This window comes from Scomber japonicus, chromosome 7, assembly GCF_027409825.1.
Source record: "Scomber japonicus isolate fScoJap1 chromosome 7, fScoJap1.pri, whole genome shotgun sequence".
Lineage (NCBI taxonomy): Eukaryota > Metazoa > Chordata > Actinopteri > Scombriformes > Scombridae > Scomber > Scomber japonicus.
The window spans coordinates 26,465,086-26,486,308 of NC_070584.1; the positions used below are offsets into that span (position 1 = coordinate 26,465,086).

The 21,223-nt window shown below is 39.3% G+C and overlaps 1 protein-coding gene across 4 annotated transcripts; it reads left to right on the top strand.

Annotated features, from left to right (window-relative positions):
* Positions 1–251: 251 nt before the first annotated feature.
* tie1 (tyrosine kinase with immunoglobulin-like and EGF-like domains 1) lies at positions 252–19,112 on the top strand. Of its 4 annotated transcripts, none has more exons than XM_053322791.1 (24): positions 252–565; positions 1,910–2,194; positions 2,366–2,476; positions 2,629–2,784; positions 4,012–4,143; positions 5,326–5,466; positions 5,600–5,728; positions 6,345–6,490; positions 7,212–7,356; positions 7,483–7,641; positions 8,120–8,260; positions 9,498–9,800; positions 10,258–10,548; positions 11,190–11,383; positions 11,553–11,699; positions 11,808–11,871; positions 12,085–12,195; positions 14,807–14,997; positions 15,423–15,536; positions 16,055–16,158; positions 17,291–17,331; positions 17,510–17,606; positions 17,694–17,793; positions 18,113–19,112. In XM_053322791.1, the coding sequence occupies exons 1-24, from the start codon at positions 502–504 to the stop codon at positions 18,182–18,184; spliced, it is 3,438 nt and encodes a 1,145-aa protein (XP_053178766.1). In that variant the 5' UTR covers positions 252–501; the 3' UTR covers positions 18,185–19,112. The 4 variants fall into 4 exon arrangements, with proteins under 4 accessions (XP_053178766.1, XP_053178767.1, XP_053178769.1 ...); XM_053322792.1 differs by having other exon boundaries at positions 16,088–16,158; XM_053322794.1 differs by lacking the exon at positions 9,498–9,800.
* The last annotated feature ends 2,111 nt before the right edge of the window (positions 19,113–21,223 follow it).

Here is a 21,223-nt window from a genome sequence, read left to right on the forward strand (position 1 = left end):
CATGAATGATCATATATATAAAAACAACTCTACATGCAACTGTACATTAAAACTGAAAAACACAGAGACACATTTCATCGCTGAAATGCAGACATTAAATGATATTACAGGATTAGTTGCATGTAGAGATCATTAGAGTAACGGAGTTTAAACTCATAAATACATCTGGATCGGGGAGGTCTGGAGCGCCAGCAGTCCTCCGCTGTCTGGTGACGCTCTTCCTTCCTTTCCCACCCAGAGAAAGCTGAGCAAGTCCAACTCTGTGCTTAGTGTGAAGGATCGTGATACAATCTCTGAAAGCTAAACGGGATCGCAGTAGACATTACACACAGACACACAGAGATTTTACACCTGAACTGGAGCTTTAGATGATTCGCCAAGTTATGCGTAAAAAAGCGCACCGCTCGTCGTGACGCAGCGTCACCGTTTTGGATGTAGAGCTCTTCGAGTAGACCAACAACCTGAACTGGGAGTTTACTTATTAAGGACTACGTTTCTCCAATGAGGATTACAAATATCATGAAGATTGTGTGGGTGTGTGTTTTGTGCTTCATTGATTTATCAGGTAAGAACATTATTTCAAGGCTACCTGGGTAGCTGTTTAATAGAGAACATGTGTTTTCGAGAAATGTGATGTATATTAAGACCGAACAGTTCCCCGCATGAATCTATCTGATTGTTATATATTCTTTTGTTCGTAATTGATATTTTGTTAAAGTCCTAAAGCCCTCAGAGTGTCCAGCAAACTTCGTACCCTTAGGGAAAAAAGGAGCTCATCCATGTTTCCTGGCATTGTTCTGTGGATCTGGGGCTTAAATACAGAGGGAGAAGGAATGCTGGACAAACTGATGTTATTAGGTTTGGCACTTTTGTTCAAATAAATTACATTCCAGAGGAAGTCTGTGTTTGAACTAAAACCATTTACATCAATGCTTTATTGGGTGTCAGTGAATAAAATGTTCAAGTTAAAAGAAGTCCGTTTTATAATAAACACATTATGATGTGTGACGAACTGATTCTTGTGGATATCAAACTAATTGTTGTTTGTTTTAGGTTTTTTTGCTAAGATTTGGTACTCAAGGTTTTAGCTTTATGGTCTAAAGCAAAAATTGCTGTAAGGTGCTTTTGTAGGTGCTGCCCCTTACCTCCACACAGTAATTCAGATATGGTAATGTAGGAGAACAATACAGAGAGCACAGTGCTTTATGATCCAGAATGTGCCTTGTTCTTCCTTGAACTGAAAGGCTGCTTGCCAACTTTGCTTGCATATAGGTAATATCAAGTTTCCAGCAGATTTTGTGGTCTAATATCACACCTGAATTTTTTTTTAATGATTTTTAAGTTTAGGATTGCTCATATTTATTGAGAATTTCTTTGTGTCAAACTACCCTTTTTCTATTAATTTCTGGTGTGACCATCCCCAAAAGATGCTGCAAACTTTCCCTTGAACAGAAAATATTGATGCAAATAAAACTATTTAAAATAAAAAAAAATTCTTGATAACTGACATATTTAATTTATATACCAAATAAATCAATTTAGGCTCTAAGACTGACCGCTGTGGGTCTCTATCTATAAATACTCCCAAATAAAATGGAGTTGAATAGTGCTAAACCAAGCTGAACCACATATTTTTATCAGTTAACTTGGTTTTGAAAACTGATAAAACCCTCCTGCTCTGAAAATATTATATCAAAACTATATAGAACATGTTACTGTGTGAAAGCTCATGTGAAGCAGCAGGGTCTTCTCCTGAACATGTGCCCATTTATATACCTCAATAAAAGAAGAAATGTGCATTTTATGACTCAATTGATCCTGATCCACGGTTGTGATTAACAAATCAAACTCACAATGATCGCAGTGATCCTGCTTTTTTCAGAAAATAACACATTATCCTGTCTTACAGATGCTGTAATCGATTTGATCATGACAGCAGAGGTCAGCAGTGCCAATCACTTCAAAATCTCTTGTATCCATGGTGAGCGCAGCCCTGGCCAGCTTACTATCAAGAGAGACAACGAAATCTTCAGACTCCCCAACAACCCAACTTTTCAACTTCATTTTCCCAAGGAAAAGGAGGTGGTTGCAAGAGACTTCCGAGAACATGAGAATATTGGTATCTTTTACTGTAAATGCACTCAAGAAGTTCATCCACCTGAGACGGTCACAATGATCAACAATGTTGGGGGAGGTGTGTTCAGTCAGTTTATGACCACTTTTTTCATTTGAACATTTTTAATTCCCTGTTATGACCAGAATCTAAATCACATCCTGATTACTTAGGATTTAAAGCTGTCTTTTGTATACTGCTTGGATTGTGTGTCATATTTGAAAAATATTTGAGTGTCTGTGTCTTTTACAGCAAATTTTGCCCCAACTGACCTGACAATAACTGTCAACTCAGGAGAGACAGTTCACCTCAGCATGCAGCTCCTGAACTACGAAAAAAGGGATGTGACCTGGAAGTACAATGGTAAACCAGTTTATGCATTTAGAGCTCAAGACAGATAAATGGGGATTGAATTCATTGTACACTTAAGAGACTGTCAACACATTATACACATACTTTCTGTCAAGTAACAAACGCTGGAAACTGCCATTAATCATTCTATGTCTTGTATGTAGGAAATTACTACTACATGACTCACTGGAATGATATGATCAACCGCACTGCTGTGCTCACATTAGAGAATACAGTTTCTAGCAATCAAGGCATCTACAGTGCCAGCTACGTGGGGAACAGCCCTCTCCACGGAGCTTGGATGAGGCTAATCGTCCGAGGTTTGTTGGATCCTATCTTCACACTCTGAAACAGAAACACACACATACACACGACCACTAGCACCCCCGGAGCTAGATGTTGCAAGACTTTTATGACAGTTTTTAAGGAGCAGATGTGACGCATTATGCACCAGAAAGTTTTTGCATTTGAAGGGTAATCTCACAAAATACAAGAAGAGCTATGATAGAAGTGACTCACTGCCCAATCTCCTAGATTTGCACTGACTAGATGAGGGTCTAAGGATATACTGTTTTGATTGATAGAGGGGAATTTCTTATTTGTGATATTGGACTATATGAATACAATTTACTTGGCTTGACTAAGATTCATGCAATTACTCGCCTCACAAATAGCATATCTACATTCAAAAGGAAGTTTGTAGTGGGGGAAAGAAGCTTGAATTGCCTTTATATTGTAGAGAAATCTCAGTGACAACACTCTTTTCCATTTTCCATTTTTTGAGGTTTTTATGTATTGGCAAACACGAGACACAAACAAAAGAGTGGTAATCTTCAAACTAGTTCTTGGAATAAAAGCACATTTACCAAGTATCAATATTCCTTTAAAATAAAGTATTGAGAGTTGGTTTTGTGCACATTTTGTTTAATGTGAAATCACTGAAGGTTATATCTGTATTCCTTTGGTGAAAGTGCACGTGTTTCCTCCATTTCCTGTTCTCAGTTCTCTAAAGAGACACTAGTGGTATCAACACCATCTCCACCCTCCAAATGTTCCACTTTGAGGTTCCTCTATTTATCTCCACCAGACCAGATTCCTTTACAACTTTGTTCACATTTTACTACATGGCTCCATGTCTTTTTTTTAATTACTGTGAAGTTTTATGAATTCTATGCTACAAAATATAATAAGAATTGATGGAAGGCCAAAATACAGATCAGAAGCAGATGCTGTCAGAAACACTTTGGGGTGAATAAAGTGAAAGCTTGCAAGTTTAATCCCCATAACATATAGAGGTGAAACCCTTAAAGCGATGGTTCGGCGTAATTTCGGATAGTGGAGTTAGAGCTCTAACTCCACTATTTTCCGACCAAATGAAAATAAACGGCTGAGGCGCTGATTAGATTGACCTCATGGTGCATATGACGCTAAATTGAAATTACGCCGAACCATCGCTTTAATGTACACACATAACATTCATAGGCAGGTGTAGACACTGTACATAATCTAGCATCTAACACTATTAAGAAAAATCTTTCTCCTTTTAGACTGTCCCAGTAAGAAGTGGGGTCCTAGCTGTGAAAATGACTGTCCGGAGTGTCTCAATGGTGGAGTGTGTCATGATAAGGATGGAGACTGTATCTGCCCTCCTGGATTCATGGGAACACGCTGTGAGACCGGTAAGTACATACTCAATACAAGTATAGTAGTACAAGGTTGTGTATATGAGAGAGATATACAGAGAGAGCACACAACTAGTCCTTTGAGCACCTTTACAAACAGTAAGGATTCACTCTGCATAATTTAAGAAATTCTTGACTTCTGCACATAAACTGCCCCACATACCGTTCAGTAAACATAGAGACATCGGGTCTGAAGGGACATTAAATGTAAGAATCATGAGTGGAGGTAGACTAAGGAAGCAGCAACACACATGTCAATCAAGCACATACTTTTTTTGAGATCTAATATGCCATGAATGTGAGTATAACTGGCTAGTTAACAGATTGTTCTCAGTTAACTTCAGTTAACTAGATTTTACTTTCCTGTCTAGGAGAAAAATGTTCACTTATTGAATGGAGATGAATTACATGTTTACTTTCATGTTTAATTACAGATAATTACACAGCACTTTGTGGTGCATTTACTCAAATGGCAGTGTGAGAATATTCAAACATCAATAAGGGATTGCATTCAACACTGTAATGACACAGACAGTTTGGCTTATTGTAGGTATATATGGAGTATTTATTGTCAGGATGCAACACAAATGAGATCAACTACATTTAAATGGCAGACATTTAAACTTTTCATCTGAACTGCCACCATATTGCCATTTAAAATCATACGGGCAACATACTCTGTTATTTTCCAAATTGTAGCACTGTGTACATACAGTGTATACTGTAAGTCACACTGATGTATAAGACGCAGTCTATTTTGGAGGGTGTCATGCTGGGAAAAACACTTTGGTGGATGCTCACATCATTACATTTATAGCTATTGTTAAAGTTATTGTTCTTAGTGTGGAAGGCCTTTTACATACATATAATCATATCCAAATCCAACATCTCTGCACTTTACTGCTGTATAGGACACACCAGTGTGGAAGACGCACCCCACTTTTAAAGGAAAAAAAATGGTGTTTGAGGTGCATCTTACACAATGGTTTTTACAGTAATTAATCAAATGTAACAACAAATTGACAAAATCTACAGATTACAGTTGAGCACATTGGTACTGTCTCACTGTCTTACTGTCCTCTGTGCTGTTTTGCAAGTCAGGTTGAGCCATGATAGAGCAAAACTCAGAGAATTTAAATAAACACATTTGTAAATTTGTCTTTCTCTGATGGCATGCAGCCTGCAGAGAAGGAATGTTTGGCCGAAACTGCCAGGAGTCATGTGGCTCCAAGATGAACTGCAAGGGGCTTCGCTTCTGCCTACCAGACCCTTATGGCTGCTCATGCGCCAGCGGCTGGTTTGGGAAACACTGTGATAGTGGTAAGCCCTACATCACTTAACTCTATCCATGTAATATGTAATATGAATATAGATGAAATAATAACCGTGATAATTTTGTTCACCCTGTTGTGTGCCACAGTATGCAGATTAGTTTTCTGTTTTCTGTTGTCAGCCTGCCACAATGACAAATACGGACCCGACTGCAAGCTGAGTTGTAAATGCCAGAATGGAGGTGTTTGTAGCCGCTTTAGTGGATGCCAGTGTCCCACAGGGTGGAGAGGGCAGAACTGTGAGAAATCTGGTAGGTACTGTGAGAAGCATATTAGTCCTTTCTGATTATTTTTCTTCATCAATTCACAGCACATTTTGATTTACATCATCCTCCCCACCAAACACCACTGCATTCCTCCTCATCACTACAGCAAACATTTGGTGCACGGTTATAGTTACAGAACTTTAAAAACACATTTACACACTGGATTTCAGTTTAAGTACACCAACATTCAGCCACACTGCTTGCTTGGTAAAATGTTGGTCTAATTAAAATGCATGGAATCCTGCACAGGAAGTACAATTGTGTTTTTTTAGGTTTTGAGGCTTTAATAGTTATTTTGTCTGCACTTGAAACAGTCAAGTACGCTCTTGTCCTGTCTCTTCATGCATGAGTTAGTGGGACATATGATTTCAAAGCATGACTTTATGCTTTGATTTTTTAAAACAAATTCATTTAGAACATCTTTAAATATTTTCTGCATTTTTCCATAAGATATTTAGGTCAGGAATTGCTGCAAAGCAGCTGTGATAGCTGTATGGTTTTCTGTCCATGATCTCTCCTCTATATTATCTTTCTCTCTGCTGTCACACTATCCAACTTGTCTTTTTCTTAATATCTATTCCACACCTCTCTCCCTGACCAGACCGGGCTCCCCAGATCTTGGACTTGGATAATAATTTGGAATGGAATCTGAACTCCAGTCCCAAGATCTATTGTTCAGCCACAGGCAACCCCCTGCCCAGCCATAACGGCATTGAGCTGCGAAAGTTGGACAGCACTGTGCTCAAGGTAGAAGGACCAGCAATTGCTAGTAACAATCCTACTGAGATAACTTAGGACCAAATAGGATATATAAAGGATGATATTGGATAAGATCAACTATATTTGCTGTAATGAGAGTAAATAGTAGACTACAGAGAGAGAGAGAGAGAGAGAGAGAGAGAGAGAGAGAGAGAGCTGTGTATTTATTGACCCTAAAGCAATGAATCTCTATCCTGCTTTAGGAGACCCCATGGCCAATCTTTCCCAAATAGTTCCTGCAGCTCATTTGATGATCTTAAATACTTGAAGCATATTGAGTCCCTTTCACAGTTAAATGTGTAAAATTGAATCATTTTACATTTGAAAAAAATTGAAAAATCATAAAAAACACCAGGCCTTTAAGTCTGAGCTGTTAATTACAGCAACAAGGCTGAGTGAAGCTCTGAGGAAGTAAACAGGACAATGGCCTGACCAGATTACAGATCATTTTACTCAAGAGTGCAGCAGTTATCGTGTGTCACATGTACGTGACATGTTCAGTTTCTGTATAATTCTCTCTCTTTACAGTTTCCTTATTAATAGAAACAGTCTGATAAAGCATAATTATAGCAGCACTTCCCACAGGCACAAATACATTTCTCAGAGTAAGAATGTCCTTGGCACAAATTCAAGCAGCAGCAAAAGTAGGCACTAGAAATGTAAATTAGGTTTTCACCATTGCGTATTGCTTCATGTATTTTACACTCAGGCCTCTCACACTGTCATGGATGCAAATAAGAGTACGGCAGTATTTGAGATTGATCGCCTGAATGCTCAACAAGGAGGACTATGGGAGTGCAGGGTGTCCACTAACGGAGGCCAGGACTCCCGCAAGTTCAACCTCACCATTAAAGGTCTGTTTGATATCATTCAACATGATATAAAAGAGAGGGAATTGTATTATTTTGTGACAGGAACTGCAAACTACAGCAACTAAGATCTAATGTATTTGAGTAAAATCTTGTTTTGTGCTCACTCAGAACCACCAGTGCCCACTACTGCCCCCAAACTCATGGAAAAGAGGAGTAAGCAGCTGCTGGTGATGCCGGTGGACTCTTACCGAGGAGACGGTCCCATTATCTCCACCAAGCTCCTCTACAAGCCTGTGAAGAATGAAGTCTCTTGGTCCTCCATCATAGGTAAGCGTGCAAAGATATCACAGAATAGCTTCGATCTCTTATTTTTTATTTTTATGTCATAGCACAGCAGCAGCAAAAACAAACTTGCAGTAAGCAGTTTTCACAATTATTTCAACACAGTAAGAAATCAGCCAAGGTTGTAATGTATTAGCTTCAGTTACAGACTGCAACAAATCATTGCTCAAAATCATAATAAAACTAATTCTCAGTGGAAAAGCTGGCAAAGATAGACAAAAGTGAATTAATCATATTTACAAGAAACACCCAAACAACATTTCTTCTACAACACACTGTAGGTTATGTAAACAAAAAGATCTTCTCAAAGAGTGCAAATAATACCCTTCTGGGTCCAAGTACCCAAGTATCTATTGTATAAAGCTTTTATAAGTTAATGTGTAGTTACATGTATATTCCATATAATGCCTGTTTAGATGTGTGCTTTAAGCAACCAGTTTATTCTTTATCCACTTACTTCCAGTCTACAGTGACAAAGAACCCATCACTCTGATGAACCTGAAGCCTTCAACACGCTACCGTGTTTGTGTCCAACTGAGTCGTCCTGGGGAAGGAGGAGAGGGGCTCCCGGGGCCAGAGGCCATCATGGAGACAGATTGTCCTGGTAAGACCCACAGATAACTGTGTTGTCCAGTTTGTAGGGATTGCACACATACCATGCATGAGGATAATTATCTGGACCTTTGCCTTGGGAACTGTTTCTTTTCAGTGGGAACACAAATGTCTATAGTCTGGACCACAGAACTTAAGCAAGCATAATTATCTTGTGTCTTTTCAGGGTAATAGTGAATTCTCATCATTTTTGCTGAACATTGCTTTTCCCAGGCCGAAAAGAGGTTGTTGTCTTTTCCCCTCAGAGATATCAGTCTTGATAACTCAAATTTAGGCTAAAAATAGAGAGATGCCAGCGGACTGAAAGGATCTTTGGTTGTGAATGAAGATCATGTGGGATCAAGACTGCAATAGCAAAAAACAAACCATTGTTTGTCATAAGCCATCTAGGAATCACAAAACCATTAGAGTAAAGTAACTACCTGTATTGACCGACAAGAGATAATGACTTCATTCCTCAATGATTGTGGTGTAGAGGAAGAGAGCATATTTGAGTGTGTGAGCACAGAAGGGAAATTGGGACAACCTGGAATGGGAAAGTGACTGATTTGGAGTGTGAGTTTAGTGAATTTGACTCTTAAGCAATATGCGGTTTGGTTCAAGTGGGAAATGGAACACATTTTATTTGTTACAGAGGAAAATTTGTCTCTTGCACAAGCACAAACTATTTGTAATAGTGGATTTAGTTGACCTTTTTCATTCAAGATGCAATGCAATTTAAGACCACTGACAAGACACTGAGTGAGAAGTTATATTAAAAATAACATATAGTATGAAGCTAATGCAATGTGGCATCAACAAATACTCTATATAGACTAGTCATTAATCTATTTTTCACTTGCCATTTAATCAGAGCCTTTGGGCAGAAGACAAGGCCATCACAGAGCTAACACCTAGACATGCAAACACGTCCAGACCTCCAATTAATCAGAATGTTTTTGTACTGTGGAAGGAAACCAAAGCACCCTCGGGAAGCCCACATGAAAATGGGGGATGTACAGAAGGGACCAAGTCTCCTTCTTGTGAGCTAACTCCTGATTCATATTGCTCACAAATAAAATAGGTAAAACAATTGAAATGTAAGTTGAGGTAACAATCCACTTCAATTCAGAATACTTTATCTGTCACTCAGGGAGCAATTTTGAGGAATCTGTGACTGTTTTAATAAGCAGAAATGCACAACGAGCTGTTAGCCCCCTCAGCTCATCCTGTGTTCTCTGTTGCCGCAGAGCCCACAGTTCAACCTAAGATTGACATCAGCTCGGTGGAAGGCCGCAATGCCACTGTACGTTGGGGACTGCCTGCCAACAGTGGCATTAATGCCAGCACAGCCAGTGGCTTTTTAGTGCAGCTCTTCGGGCCACCACCCGACAATAAGAAACTACAGGAGAAGACCACCCTGCTCACTGTGCTTTCCACAAAGTTTCACAACCTGAAGTGTCAACAAGACTACAAAGTGGTGGTGCACATCATCAACTGCGGCAGCCAGGGGCCTCCTTCCAATCCCTACCACTTCGACATCAACAGCCAGGGTAACTAGTACTTCTAGTTAGGTTAGAAGTAAGCAACTCTGCAAGAGAATGTCCTAAATATTTTCAAACCGTTTATTATGTATTTGCAGTGATATTGTAGGCTCAAATGATGTATTTATCTTTTAATAATCAATTTACAAGGCAAATGGTGGATGAGGTTGAAGAACTTTTTAGATATGGTGCTTGCTGGTTGCTTGGTGACTCTCTCCCTGCCCACAAACTTTGTGTGAATTGAGGAAAAGTTTAGTAGCTGATACTTAGGTGTCAAAGACCAGTGTGACAATTGAGAATAATCATGATTATTTTGCAGTCAATGGAGACCAACAATTTAGAAACAGATCCATCCACAGTCTTAAACTTTGATTGTCTTTGATTGGAGCAACAGTTTTACTTCAGAATATAGTGCCACAGAATCATTGTTTATGATCTTAACAATGATAATGTCTTTCTATCTCAGGCCCATCATCCCCACGCAATGTCCAGGCCCTGCCTCTGTCCATGTCAGCCATCCAGGTGAGGTGGCAGCCCCCTGAGGATCCCAATGGAGGCATAAAAAAATACATCATAGAGTACCAGCCAGTTGGCCAGGGGAACCCTCACCCTTGGGTGGACATAGATGATGGAAACAAGACTACTAAAGATGTGACAGCTCTCAACGGCAGCACCCTCTACCAATTCAGAGTGAGGGCAGTCTCTAAAGTGCAAGGAGAGTGGAGCAAATTTGTTCAGGCAACGACACAAGGGGATGGTGAGTCAGAATTTATAGTCTACTTACCCAGTTTACCCAGCATTACTGTGGCAGAATGGTCGAATATGCCTCTATACATTACATACAATATGCCTTTATACACAGATGTGTTCAAATGAGATTTGTAAGACTGATACTGTATGTTGATACTCTTTTTCAAATACACATAATCATTTTTAATCATGAAAATACTGTTACCAATTATGAAAAATGGGGACATAAACACCACAAAAAGATTTGGGACACATGTTCAGGAAACTCTGTAGTTTAGCTTCTTGTACTATGGCTGTCTTGGGTGGCACAACAAGGACACATTTGTTAATTACTGGAATGAGTTATATTTTAAATATGAAATTATAAAGTGTCCAGTGAGTTTTTATTATTTCTCTGAAGTTAATTCACGTTGCTGTCAAACTAAAAACACCTCCCTGTGGAAAATTCTCCACACTACTGTACTACTCCAATTTTGGGTTTGTCCCAGGTGGTGTTTAACAGGACCACCCACAGAGGGTCCTGAGGGATTTAGGCAGGATAATAATACATAGCCTATTTATCTCTACTGTCATCATCTCAAGATCATTTTCATCTCCCTACTTGGTTTAACTCTTATTCTCCCTGCTCTTCCCCTCTGATGAAAAAAGGCTTTCAGGGTTTAACACCGACCACCCAGGGTGTGGCTAGGAGGCCTAATGGGGACAGTTACCAGCTGTTGGTGGCAGTGGTCGGATCAGTGACAGTCACCTGTGTGACTATCTTGTTGGCACTGCTGGCTCTTTTCTTCATCCGCAAGACGCTGCTCAATCGTCGGCGCACATTCACCTACCAGTCTGGATCGGTAAGTTGTTTTCTTAAGAATCTAGGAAACCTGAGGGATTTACTGAACTCTGGTTGACATCACAACTGATCTGACTCTGCTCAAACACAAGAGAAAATATTACTTGAGTAATACTAACTTTTGGCATACATGTATTTATCGCTGAGCTTATGACTGTTTATAACCTCAGGGTGAAGAAACCATTCTGCAGTTTAACTCTGGAACTCTGACCCTGACCCGGAGGCCCAAGCCCACCCCAGAGCCCCTCACCTATCCAATCCTGGAGTGGGAGGACATTAAGTTTGAGGATGTCATCGGAGAGGGCAATTTTGGACAGGTGTTTAGACTCTCAATGTGCTTTCTGTATATTGTAAAATTTTCTTTATGATTGCCATCTTTTCTGCATATGATTAAACATTTGAGGTAACAGTGATTTCTAAACTAGGTCATCAAAGCCATGATCAAGAAGGATGGCAGCAAGATGAGTGCTGCCATAAAGATGCTGAAAGGTAACTTTAACACATTCATACAAGTGCTCACAAAAATATACAGCTATATGTACAACATGCAAACAGACTGACACACAGACAGGGAGTAGAGACAGTATATTCACAGTGCAGTGTATTCTGTGACTGATGTGAAAATTATATTTCAAAGTAACAGCTAAAGCTGCTTTGCTTGCAATTTGTTTAACAATGCTGTGTGTGCTGATGTTCCTGCAGAGTTTGCCTCAGAGAATGACCACCGAGACTTTGCAGGGGAGCTGGAGGTGCTGTGTAAACTAGGCCAGCATCCCAACATTATCAACCTGATCGGGGCTTGTGAGAACAGAGGTGAGTGAGCGACACCTAGTGGCTTTTATGGATATTGTTGAGCTTTCAAGCTCTGGCTTTTGAAATGAAGAAGTGCTGATAGTTATGATGTGTAACACTGTTTTTGGAAGGTATAAAGATTCATAAGTCATACAAACCACTACCGTAGGCTGTTAGGTGCAAAACAAAGTAAGTTGTATGTTTGTATATGACCTTGAAATCGAGTCTACAGGCCTTACAGATTATTTGATCTATACCATTAGTCATTTTTTGTCATTTGGTGGACGACTTTTAGATCCTGCAGAATGCTGTTTATACAGTATGACAGATACATATAATATCCATGTAGAGATTTTAAATATCGGTTGTATTGTGTGATATACAGTATATGATATATGAAATAGCCTACTGTATGTGCAAAACAATCTCAACTGAAGGTCTACCTACTGGCATTTTCCAGAGCTTTCAACTGTATCACATAGTCTTTATAGGTGGGTAGAGTTTGGTCCAACATAGATGTCATGGAGATGAATCTGCTAGCGTGTGTTCTCAGTAGCTGTGATAATTGTTTCTATATCATTTTTAGGACTTCATGTATAGATATTGTAGGGTCGTTAAAGTTGTTGCATGTATTCCAAAATATAGAGCTCTTTTCAAAAAAGTATTTTTAAATGCATTTTTTTCATTATATACTGTTAGCTTTGTAGAGGGTTGAATAGATACTAATATAATAGTTACTGTTCTTAAAACAATCTAAAAGGCTACTGTGTTACTGTATTACGCTACTGTAATTACATCCCTGAATGTAGCATTGCACAGGAAAGGGTTAAATTCTTCCTCCAAGAGAGCCAAACAGATACTCCCATCTGATCTTCTGTCATCTGCACCTGGAAACCACCAGAATGCGTCCAACCCAAATAATCCTTGCCTTCTAGGAGCATTTTACACGATCACATTTGTTTGATTTGTCAATGTGCCTCACAAGAAAACTATTTATGCATTTGAGTAAGGTTTCCTTGGCCCCAACTCTTACCACGAAGTATCAGTTTTCCAGCCACATCTGATGGATTTTAAGTAGAATAATTAAATTGCTTGTGTTTGATTAAAGATTGATAACATATGAGAGAGGAAGTCTGGTATGGAAAGCACATCAGTGAGGACATTAAAAAACTAAATCAGCCTTGAAAAATAAACATCAGACTAATTCACCGTGTCTGCCCACTGGTCTCACTTTCAAGTAGCACTTGACTCTGCAAACCTTCACTCTACTGTGTTTACATCTTTTGTTTAACTCAGGCTAACTTCTTTTATTCAGTGATAAAAGCACAGAAATACATCAAGGTTGATATGTGAAAACAGATGGGAAGCATTTATTTGATTTACAATTTGCATGTGTTTTTCCCTCCCTGCATCTCCCCTTTGCTTTGTGTACTTTCTTGAGGGAGAGACTGTCAAAGGGGCTTTTTTATTGCAATAGAGAAGGTTACTCAATTGCTGGGTTTTTTTTGGTGTTTTGGGAGTTTTCTACTTTATTTTTGTCACGTTCCAGGTTTTCATTTATTCTATCCATTCAGCATCTGTCTGTCATTTTCAAAGAAAGTGAAGATATATGGTGTTGTTTTCAGCTCATATACTTTCTCATCTCACAGATATCTGGAATACATTCACTCTTCAGATATCGACATATTGAGAGAATTAGGTGTGTCCAAAAGGGATTCAACTGTGAACTGTTGAACAGCAGGACAGAGGGAGGAGAGGGCGAGATATTTGATAAATACACAATTGTAAATTGGATGAAAAAGACTAAAAAACACAATAGTTAGCATCCTCTAAATCAACTCCTAAAGGAGGTCTGTGTTTCCTTGACCTTGGTCCACTCATGTATGACAAACTAGAAAAAGTGTCATAAACTGTTTCTTTCCTTATTTTTAGAGGATAAAACACAATAATCAAACATATTACATTTCACATGAGCTAATGTGGCAGCTAACAACATTGTTGTGATAGAGTCCAGTTCTTTGACCATTTTGTTCATCGCTGTTATTCTTTCCCTCCTCACATGGCACTTCCTATTGTGTTGGCGCTCTCCCTGGTCTTGGTGAAATCAATGCATGAAACCAATCCAACAAGCATAAATGCCTCATGACCCATAGGAACTCAGGCTTTGGCCGGAAGCCGTCATCTTTTAGCAAAGTGTCAACCATCTGGTTGAGTTTTGTGAGGCTTTCTTGAAAGGCCTCATCTACTTCTGGTCTGTGTCAGGACAGAACTGTCAGAGGCTAAGCTCCTTAACCAGCTGTAGCTGCAGGCAGGGCATCCAAGGCTACAGTCACAGATTTTAGGGAGAGGAAGAAGACTTGTGAGAGTCCAATTAGGCTGCTAACAGCTGTATACTGTACATATGGATGATTTAATGTTTGTTGGCAGTAGCTCTGACATTATTTATTATTGGAGTTCACAGTACATTCCCAAAGACAGTTTATAAGTAATCACAGGTAAAAAAGGGAGTAAAATGTTTTATAATGGCCAAGGGGATTCAACAACAGCATATCTATTTGGAATAGGCTATATTACAAAGTGAGGTGCAGCCTCTGTCCTCTTCCTAATCTCACTTCTTCTTCATCCTCTCCAGGTTACCTGTACATAGCCATAGAATATGCTCCCTATGGTAACCTTCTTGACTTCTTAAGGAAGAGCCGTGTCTTGGAGACCGACCCTGCTTTTGCCAAGGAACATGGCACTGCGTCCACCCTCACCTCCCAACAGCTGCTGCAGTTTGCTGTGGATGTGGCAACTGGGATGCACTACCTCAGTGACAAACAGGTATGAGGAGAGATGTTGGTATTAGTGTATTGTCTAAAATGTTTTTACATGTATTTAAATGAAACATTAAATGCAATTAAATGATGCTGAAATTGAGCTGAAATATAATAATGTGTGTAATGACTCATTGTGTTACATTATACAGCATGTTATCATATTTAAAATAGTTTTTATATATCCTTGGCCCATTTAGATGGACATTTTATAATGTTTGGTCATGAAGTGGTTAATATCATTAGTAATTACAGTGCCTTTTACAAAAAGAAGTACGATACAACTTCTTGTATATTGGCCCATCATGAGAACAGCATTTTATAGCAGCACTTTCAATAAAACATTGTAGAAGTTAAATTTTCTACAAAAATGTAATTTATGTTCAAATATACTGTACATAATATGATGTTCCTGCTCTGTCCTGCCACTAGTTCATCCACAGAGATTTGGCTGCCAGGAATGTTCTCGTAGGCGACAACCTTGTGGCAAAGATAGCAGATTTCGGCCTGTCACGTGGTGAGGAAGTTTATGTTAAGAAGACAATGGTGAGTAATGGAGTCATGCACAGTTACACTGTTTACAGAAAACTTTAGCCAACAGAGGGCAGTAGCTATGGGAGGTAATGATTTTGTATTCAAACATCTGATAATGCAAATGTAGAGTAATAGAGAGGAAATGTCGATGCAATCTGCTGCAATCACAGTGGTTTTTGCAAATAAAATGTGCACCTTTTAAGTGGTTTGAAGATAGGAATATGCACGTTATTCTGTGAAATAGAAAAAAGCAGTTCCACAGAAAAACTGTAGTTTTATCTTGCAATACTGTTCAGATAACAGATACACTGAGAGTTTTTGATCATTGTTGTTGATTGCCTGCAAAGGATGGTTTATGCTATTAACTGCAGCATATATGTGCAGTGATAATGAAGTGTACTAGAATGTTCTGATAGGCCATGGTTTTTGTACTTGTTATAATGTAAACTTAATCCCCATCATCAACTTAGGACACTGACAACTTCAGTTTTCCTCTTATATGAAACATTTCATGTGCCAACATACATTAGGCAGAAGACATCAATCTGTTGCTTTACTCTCAGGGGAGGCTGCCTGTACGCTGGATGGCCATTGAGTCCCTGAACTACAGTGTGTACACAACCAAGAGCGATGTGTGAGTAACAGTGTCACGTCATCTGTTCCACTAACATGAACTTTCATACTAGGGAAAAGGCTGCAACAGGGGGAGTTTTTTCAGAGCAGACCAAGTTGTAGTGTCACATGTGACCATTAGTGCTTTATTTAAAACAGCACAGCAAAATCCAAAAATATTTCTGAGAACTTTGTGGGCTTACTGTGTGAGTTTGCGGGTTACTGATGTCATTTCCAATCAACAGCTTATAATAATCATGATTCTCCCTTTTCTGCTTCTTCTGTAGCTTTACACAAACTTTATTCAAATGATTTCAGCCTCTAGTTTTGATTATGCACACCACAAAATGCCTGCCAACAGAAAACAACAAATCATCCCCCTGTCACTGGTGGAGTGATAATAGTGTGCTGTGTAACTGATAAGCACAACCAGGAAGCCTCGGGTACAACTTAGCAGACAGACTGAGACGTTGGTCTGTCAACTGGAGCCTATATACAGCAAAGAACAAGCTAGAAGTGTGTCAGACAGCTAACGGAAGAAGTGTGAAGGTTTGTTGAGCCAGAGAGAGTTGTAAACATTAGTAAGAGGGACAGTGTGAGAGAGAGACAGTAAGAAAGATGTGAGACAGAGAAAAAAACGTAGTGCAGAAATGAGATAAACAAGGACAAAGTGTGACAGCAAAAAACAACCTTGTCTACTCATATGATCTACCACACAGCAATGTGACACCCAGCAGTATTTTTATAAAGATGGTGGTTTCATGTTTTTGAGACATTGGGTGGTTCATTTTGTGTAAAATATGCATTTTAACCATTACAATGAATTATTACTGTGCATATTAAATTAAATGAGTTTTAAAATTATTAATTCATTTTCCTCTACTATACAACATTCTAAAAATATGAAAGCAATATCACCAAAGAGGAAGTTTTACATGCAACAGCAGCAAATTTAGCTAGATAATGCATTCATTACATAAGGTAGATAAGACTAAATACTGTACAGCATGTAACCACTGTTACTTTCACAGATGATCAACAAAGGAAGTCCTAGTTGAAGATATTATGCACTGTATAGTTTCAGCTGTTAATAATAAAAGCCTTGTATTTTCTACCCAGGTTTACTCACATTTCTTCCTCATATTTTTTTCTAGGTGGTCTTTCGGGGTTCTCCTCTGGGAGATTGTAAGCTTAGGTGAGTAAGCTGACAGCCTGACATTGAGTGGGTTTCAGTCCAGAAGCTTTACCACTAATTACTAAATATATTATGATCATAAATCTTTTTCTTCCCTTCTTGTGTGTGTGTGTGTGTGTGTGTGTGTGTGTGTGTGTGTGTGTGTGTGTGTGTGTGTGTGTGTGTGTGTGTGTGTCAGGTGGCACTCCATACTGTGGGATGACATGCGCCGAGCTTTATGAAAAACTGCCACAAGGCTACAGGATGGAGAAACCCAAAAACTGTGATGATGAGGTGTAAGTAGCTTTTTTTCCTCCTTTATTTCTTTTGGGTCTTTCTCTCTCATTTCTACCATATTAATCCACGTATTTTTCCCTTTCCAGTTATGAGTTGATGAGGCAGTGCTGGAGGGATCGGCCATATGAGAGGCCCCCCTTCTCCCAAATCTCTGTCCAGCTCAACAGGATGCAGGAGGCCAGGAAGGTAATGCAGTTTTCACACCATTTTGGTAGAAAAAGAAGAATGGGAAAACGTCCTGTTGTTATCACTTGGGAATGTTCAAATATTGTTCCAAGGTGGTTGCCCCATTGTTTGCACCATAGTCACACCAGATATATGGCAAAGTAGCCCTAAAACAGCTAGTTTTATCAGGTTACAAATACTTCATTAAGGAGTTAAAGCAGACATATCAATCTTTGTTGGCTTTATAGGCCATAGATCTTTTTTTAAATTAGTTGCACCGATTACATTAGCATTACTATCAGTATGAATTTATATCACAAACTTTCACTCCATCTTCTAGGCTTACGTGAACATGGCTCTCTTTGAGAATTTTACCTACGCTGGGATAGACGCCACAGCCGAGGAGGCCTGACTACCAGCCCCCCCAGACCCTAGCATGCCACGTAGCCTCAAGCGGAAGCCCCGAGGATGGTCGCCACGTTACTGCCACCACCCTGCTGCTCAGCGTCGAGACAAGAGGAGCAGGTGCTCTACCAAAACCAAAACCACCCAGCTATAGATGTAGGACTGTGAAAGGACACTGTGTGGAGATATCAGAGGCATTAGGAGTTGTGGAGTGTGGCTGGATTTTGGATGGAGAGACGCGATTGCTACCAACCTTTTGGGAAATATGACCTCCTGTCACAACAAACCAGTCCCAGAAAAGAGATGCAACATTGTACCTCTTGCAGAAGTTACAATGCTGAACACTTTGGGAAGGGGTAAATATGGAGTTGCTTGCGTGGCTTGCTGAAACACCACAGGGTCTGTGGGGTGTTTGATGCTGGACTCTATTTTCTCTCTGTTGCTGTAAATGGAGAGGGGAATCATTTCATGGAGATGAAATGAAAGGACACAGTGTGAATCACAAACATTCAGGTTTTCAGACTTTTTGAAGTCAATGAAAAACAAATAATGTAGCACTTAAAATCAGCCTTATTCATGTTCTCTGTGTCTTTTACTTGTTTGCCTATCACTGCCATGTGAATGTAACTACTACTGTATGTATTTTGTCCTTTTTAAAGAACACATAGATATATCAAATCCTCCTATTCCAATGTAGTTAAAGTTACAAATGCAACCATGGTATACGGTCCATTTGTTGCATGCAAAGAAAGCTCCACCTCAAGGGTAAATGTTTGGAAAATGCTACTTATATTGGGCATATGTACAGCCAGTCTACAAGATATCACCATTATAGTACCTTTAATACTATGCAACCTAACATAATGTATGGTGGAATATCCACTCTATACGAATGTACAGTATGTTTTCATTAATTGTTTCACTGAATAAAGCTTTTGATGAGTGAACTAATAGTGGGAGCTGAATTCCATTTGCATTATAAGGTATCAGGTATAAACTGCAGTTTCTAACACTTTTTTGCTGTATACTTTTTTATATGGTTGTTTACTAATTGCAAATACTGTTGTTGTTGTTGACCTGCTAAGTGAGCATGGTCGAAAATTACAGACCTTAAGTTTCTTTGGAGAGTTCAGGAACTCTGATCTCCTCCTGCTGCGCTGTGCTGATCTGTCACTGGGTTTCCTTTTTCTACAAACTAACCGCAGGCTCGAAACTGTCTGTCAAACATGGCCTTCTGAGGGTCAGCTTCCTGACAACTTTACACACCAGCTACACAACAATATAAAGAAGAGAACAAGAGTGGCATGAAATGTATTTTTATCTCCTGTCTGAACGCCTATGTTCTGTGCAGTGGTGGAAAGTAGTACATTTACTCAAATACTGTTATTAAGTACAATTTTGAGATACTTGTACTTTATTTCCATTTTATGCTACTTTATACTTCCACTCCACTACATTTCAGAGAAATATTGTACTTTCTACTCCACTGTATTTATCTGACAGCTTAAATTACTTTTCAGATGAAGATTTGACACAGGACAAGCGTTAAAAATATAACATATTGATAAAGATTAAACTAGTGGTTTCCAACCTCTTTTGGTTTTTGAAATCTTACGCAAACAGTGTGTAGTCAGGGTTATATGTTAGATGTCTTTGACACATGATTTAATTTCACTAAATATTCAAATGATCCAATATTTTATCAAAAATCAAACATTTAAAGTGAATCTGCTTTGAAGGTAAGGAATGAAAGGTTTGGGCCTTTAATTGAGAAAGCTGTTTATGCGAAGCAGGTTTTACAGTGTCTGATTTGACAGTTTCCTTCTGATGTACGTCAGCTGTTAGTGGCATTATAGTGAAGTCTGGTCTAGTAGCAGGTAGGTATGATTGGTGATCAGCTGCAGGTGTGGAGATGGCCTGGTGAGTTCATTGGCAGACCTGGAACCCCTTAACTAATTATACTATCCCTTTAAATGCACTAGAATGCTGGTCATTTGGAAACTGTTGCACACACAAAAAAGAGACAGCACACCTGGGGCCTGTTTCAGAAAGCAGGTTTAGTGAAACTCTGAGTGAGTTGACTCGGCTGACTTGGTTTTTCAGTTTCACAAAGCCAGTTCAGCTTAACGCTGAGTCAGTTACCCTGGCAACATACTCCGTGAACCTAACCTGCTGGCTGGCAGATTTTCTTCAACTAACCCTGAGTTTCTCCTCCTTTTTAGTTGAAGCCTGCAGACTGAAGGAGCTGTCAGACATGGTGTGTCCTTTTCTTAAAGAGTCAGTTAATATTGAAACATAAATACTATGCAGAGGTTGTCCGAGAGTGATTGGACCCGCTGGGATGTTTTATTATTCTCTGATGATGTTCTGTTTAGTGTTTCCATTTTTCTGTACAATCGATAATTTATCTGAACAATATTCTCCACACATGGACATGCTCTCAGTTCAGAACAAGTTCTCTGTTCAAGTTCATGTTTCCAAGGCAACCGTGTGTTGGGTTGTCACAAATGCAATATTTGAAGGGGATTGATAGCCAAGTGGTTACTGTGCATGCTTCATAGTGACAGTGTTGTTGGTTCAATACCAGAGTGAGGAACTTTAGCTGCCTCTCTCGGCCTCTATACCAGCTACTGTTAAATTAAGGTGAAAGTGCCCAAACATAAATCTTTAAATAAAACTAAATTTGACTATTGCATTGGACTGAGAACTCAAATGAAGAAAACCGTGTTCTCGTCAGGAGAAGTTGGGCAAACGGAGGTGTTGAATGTACATGCTAAGTATTTATGTTAAAGGGTGTGCATGCAGTTGTGAATAAAAGCAGTTCTCTGTGATTGATCTATTGTATCAGTTCTGTGTACTGTTAGGTCCAAGATAGAGAGACTTGCTACACTGAGGTTTAGGATTGAATGGTAGGGTTGATTTCAGGGAGCTTGTTAGGGCCTGATCTTTTTTTTTTGATTGTGCCCATGAGGTTATGTTATTGCAGCACAGGTTGTCTTGCAAACAACAACCAAGAATGTTGGTCCTTATCACTTGCATCAAAAGC

Coding starts and splice junctions, on each gene's coding strand:
- tie1 (XM_053322791.1), top strand. CDS start 502: ATGAGGATTACAAATATCATGAAGATTGTGTGGGTGTGTGTTTTGTGC. Junction 7,642..8,119: donor CTCTTGGTCCTCCATCATAG/GTAAGCGTGCAA, acceptor ACTTACTTCCAG/TCTACAGTGACAAAGAACCC. Junction 17,607..17,693: donor AAAAACTGTGATGATGAGGT/GTAAGTAGCTTT, acceptor TTCCCTTTCCAG/TTATGAGTTGATGAGGCAGT.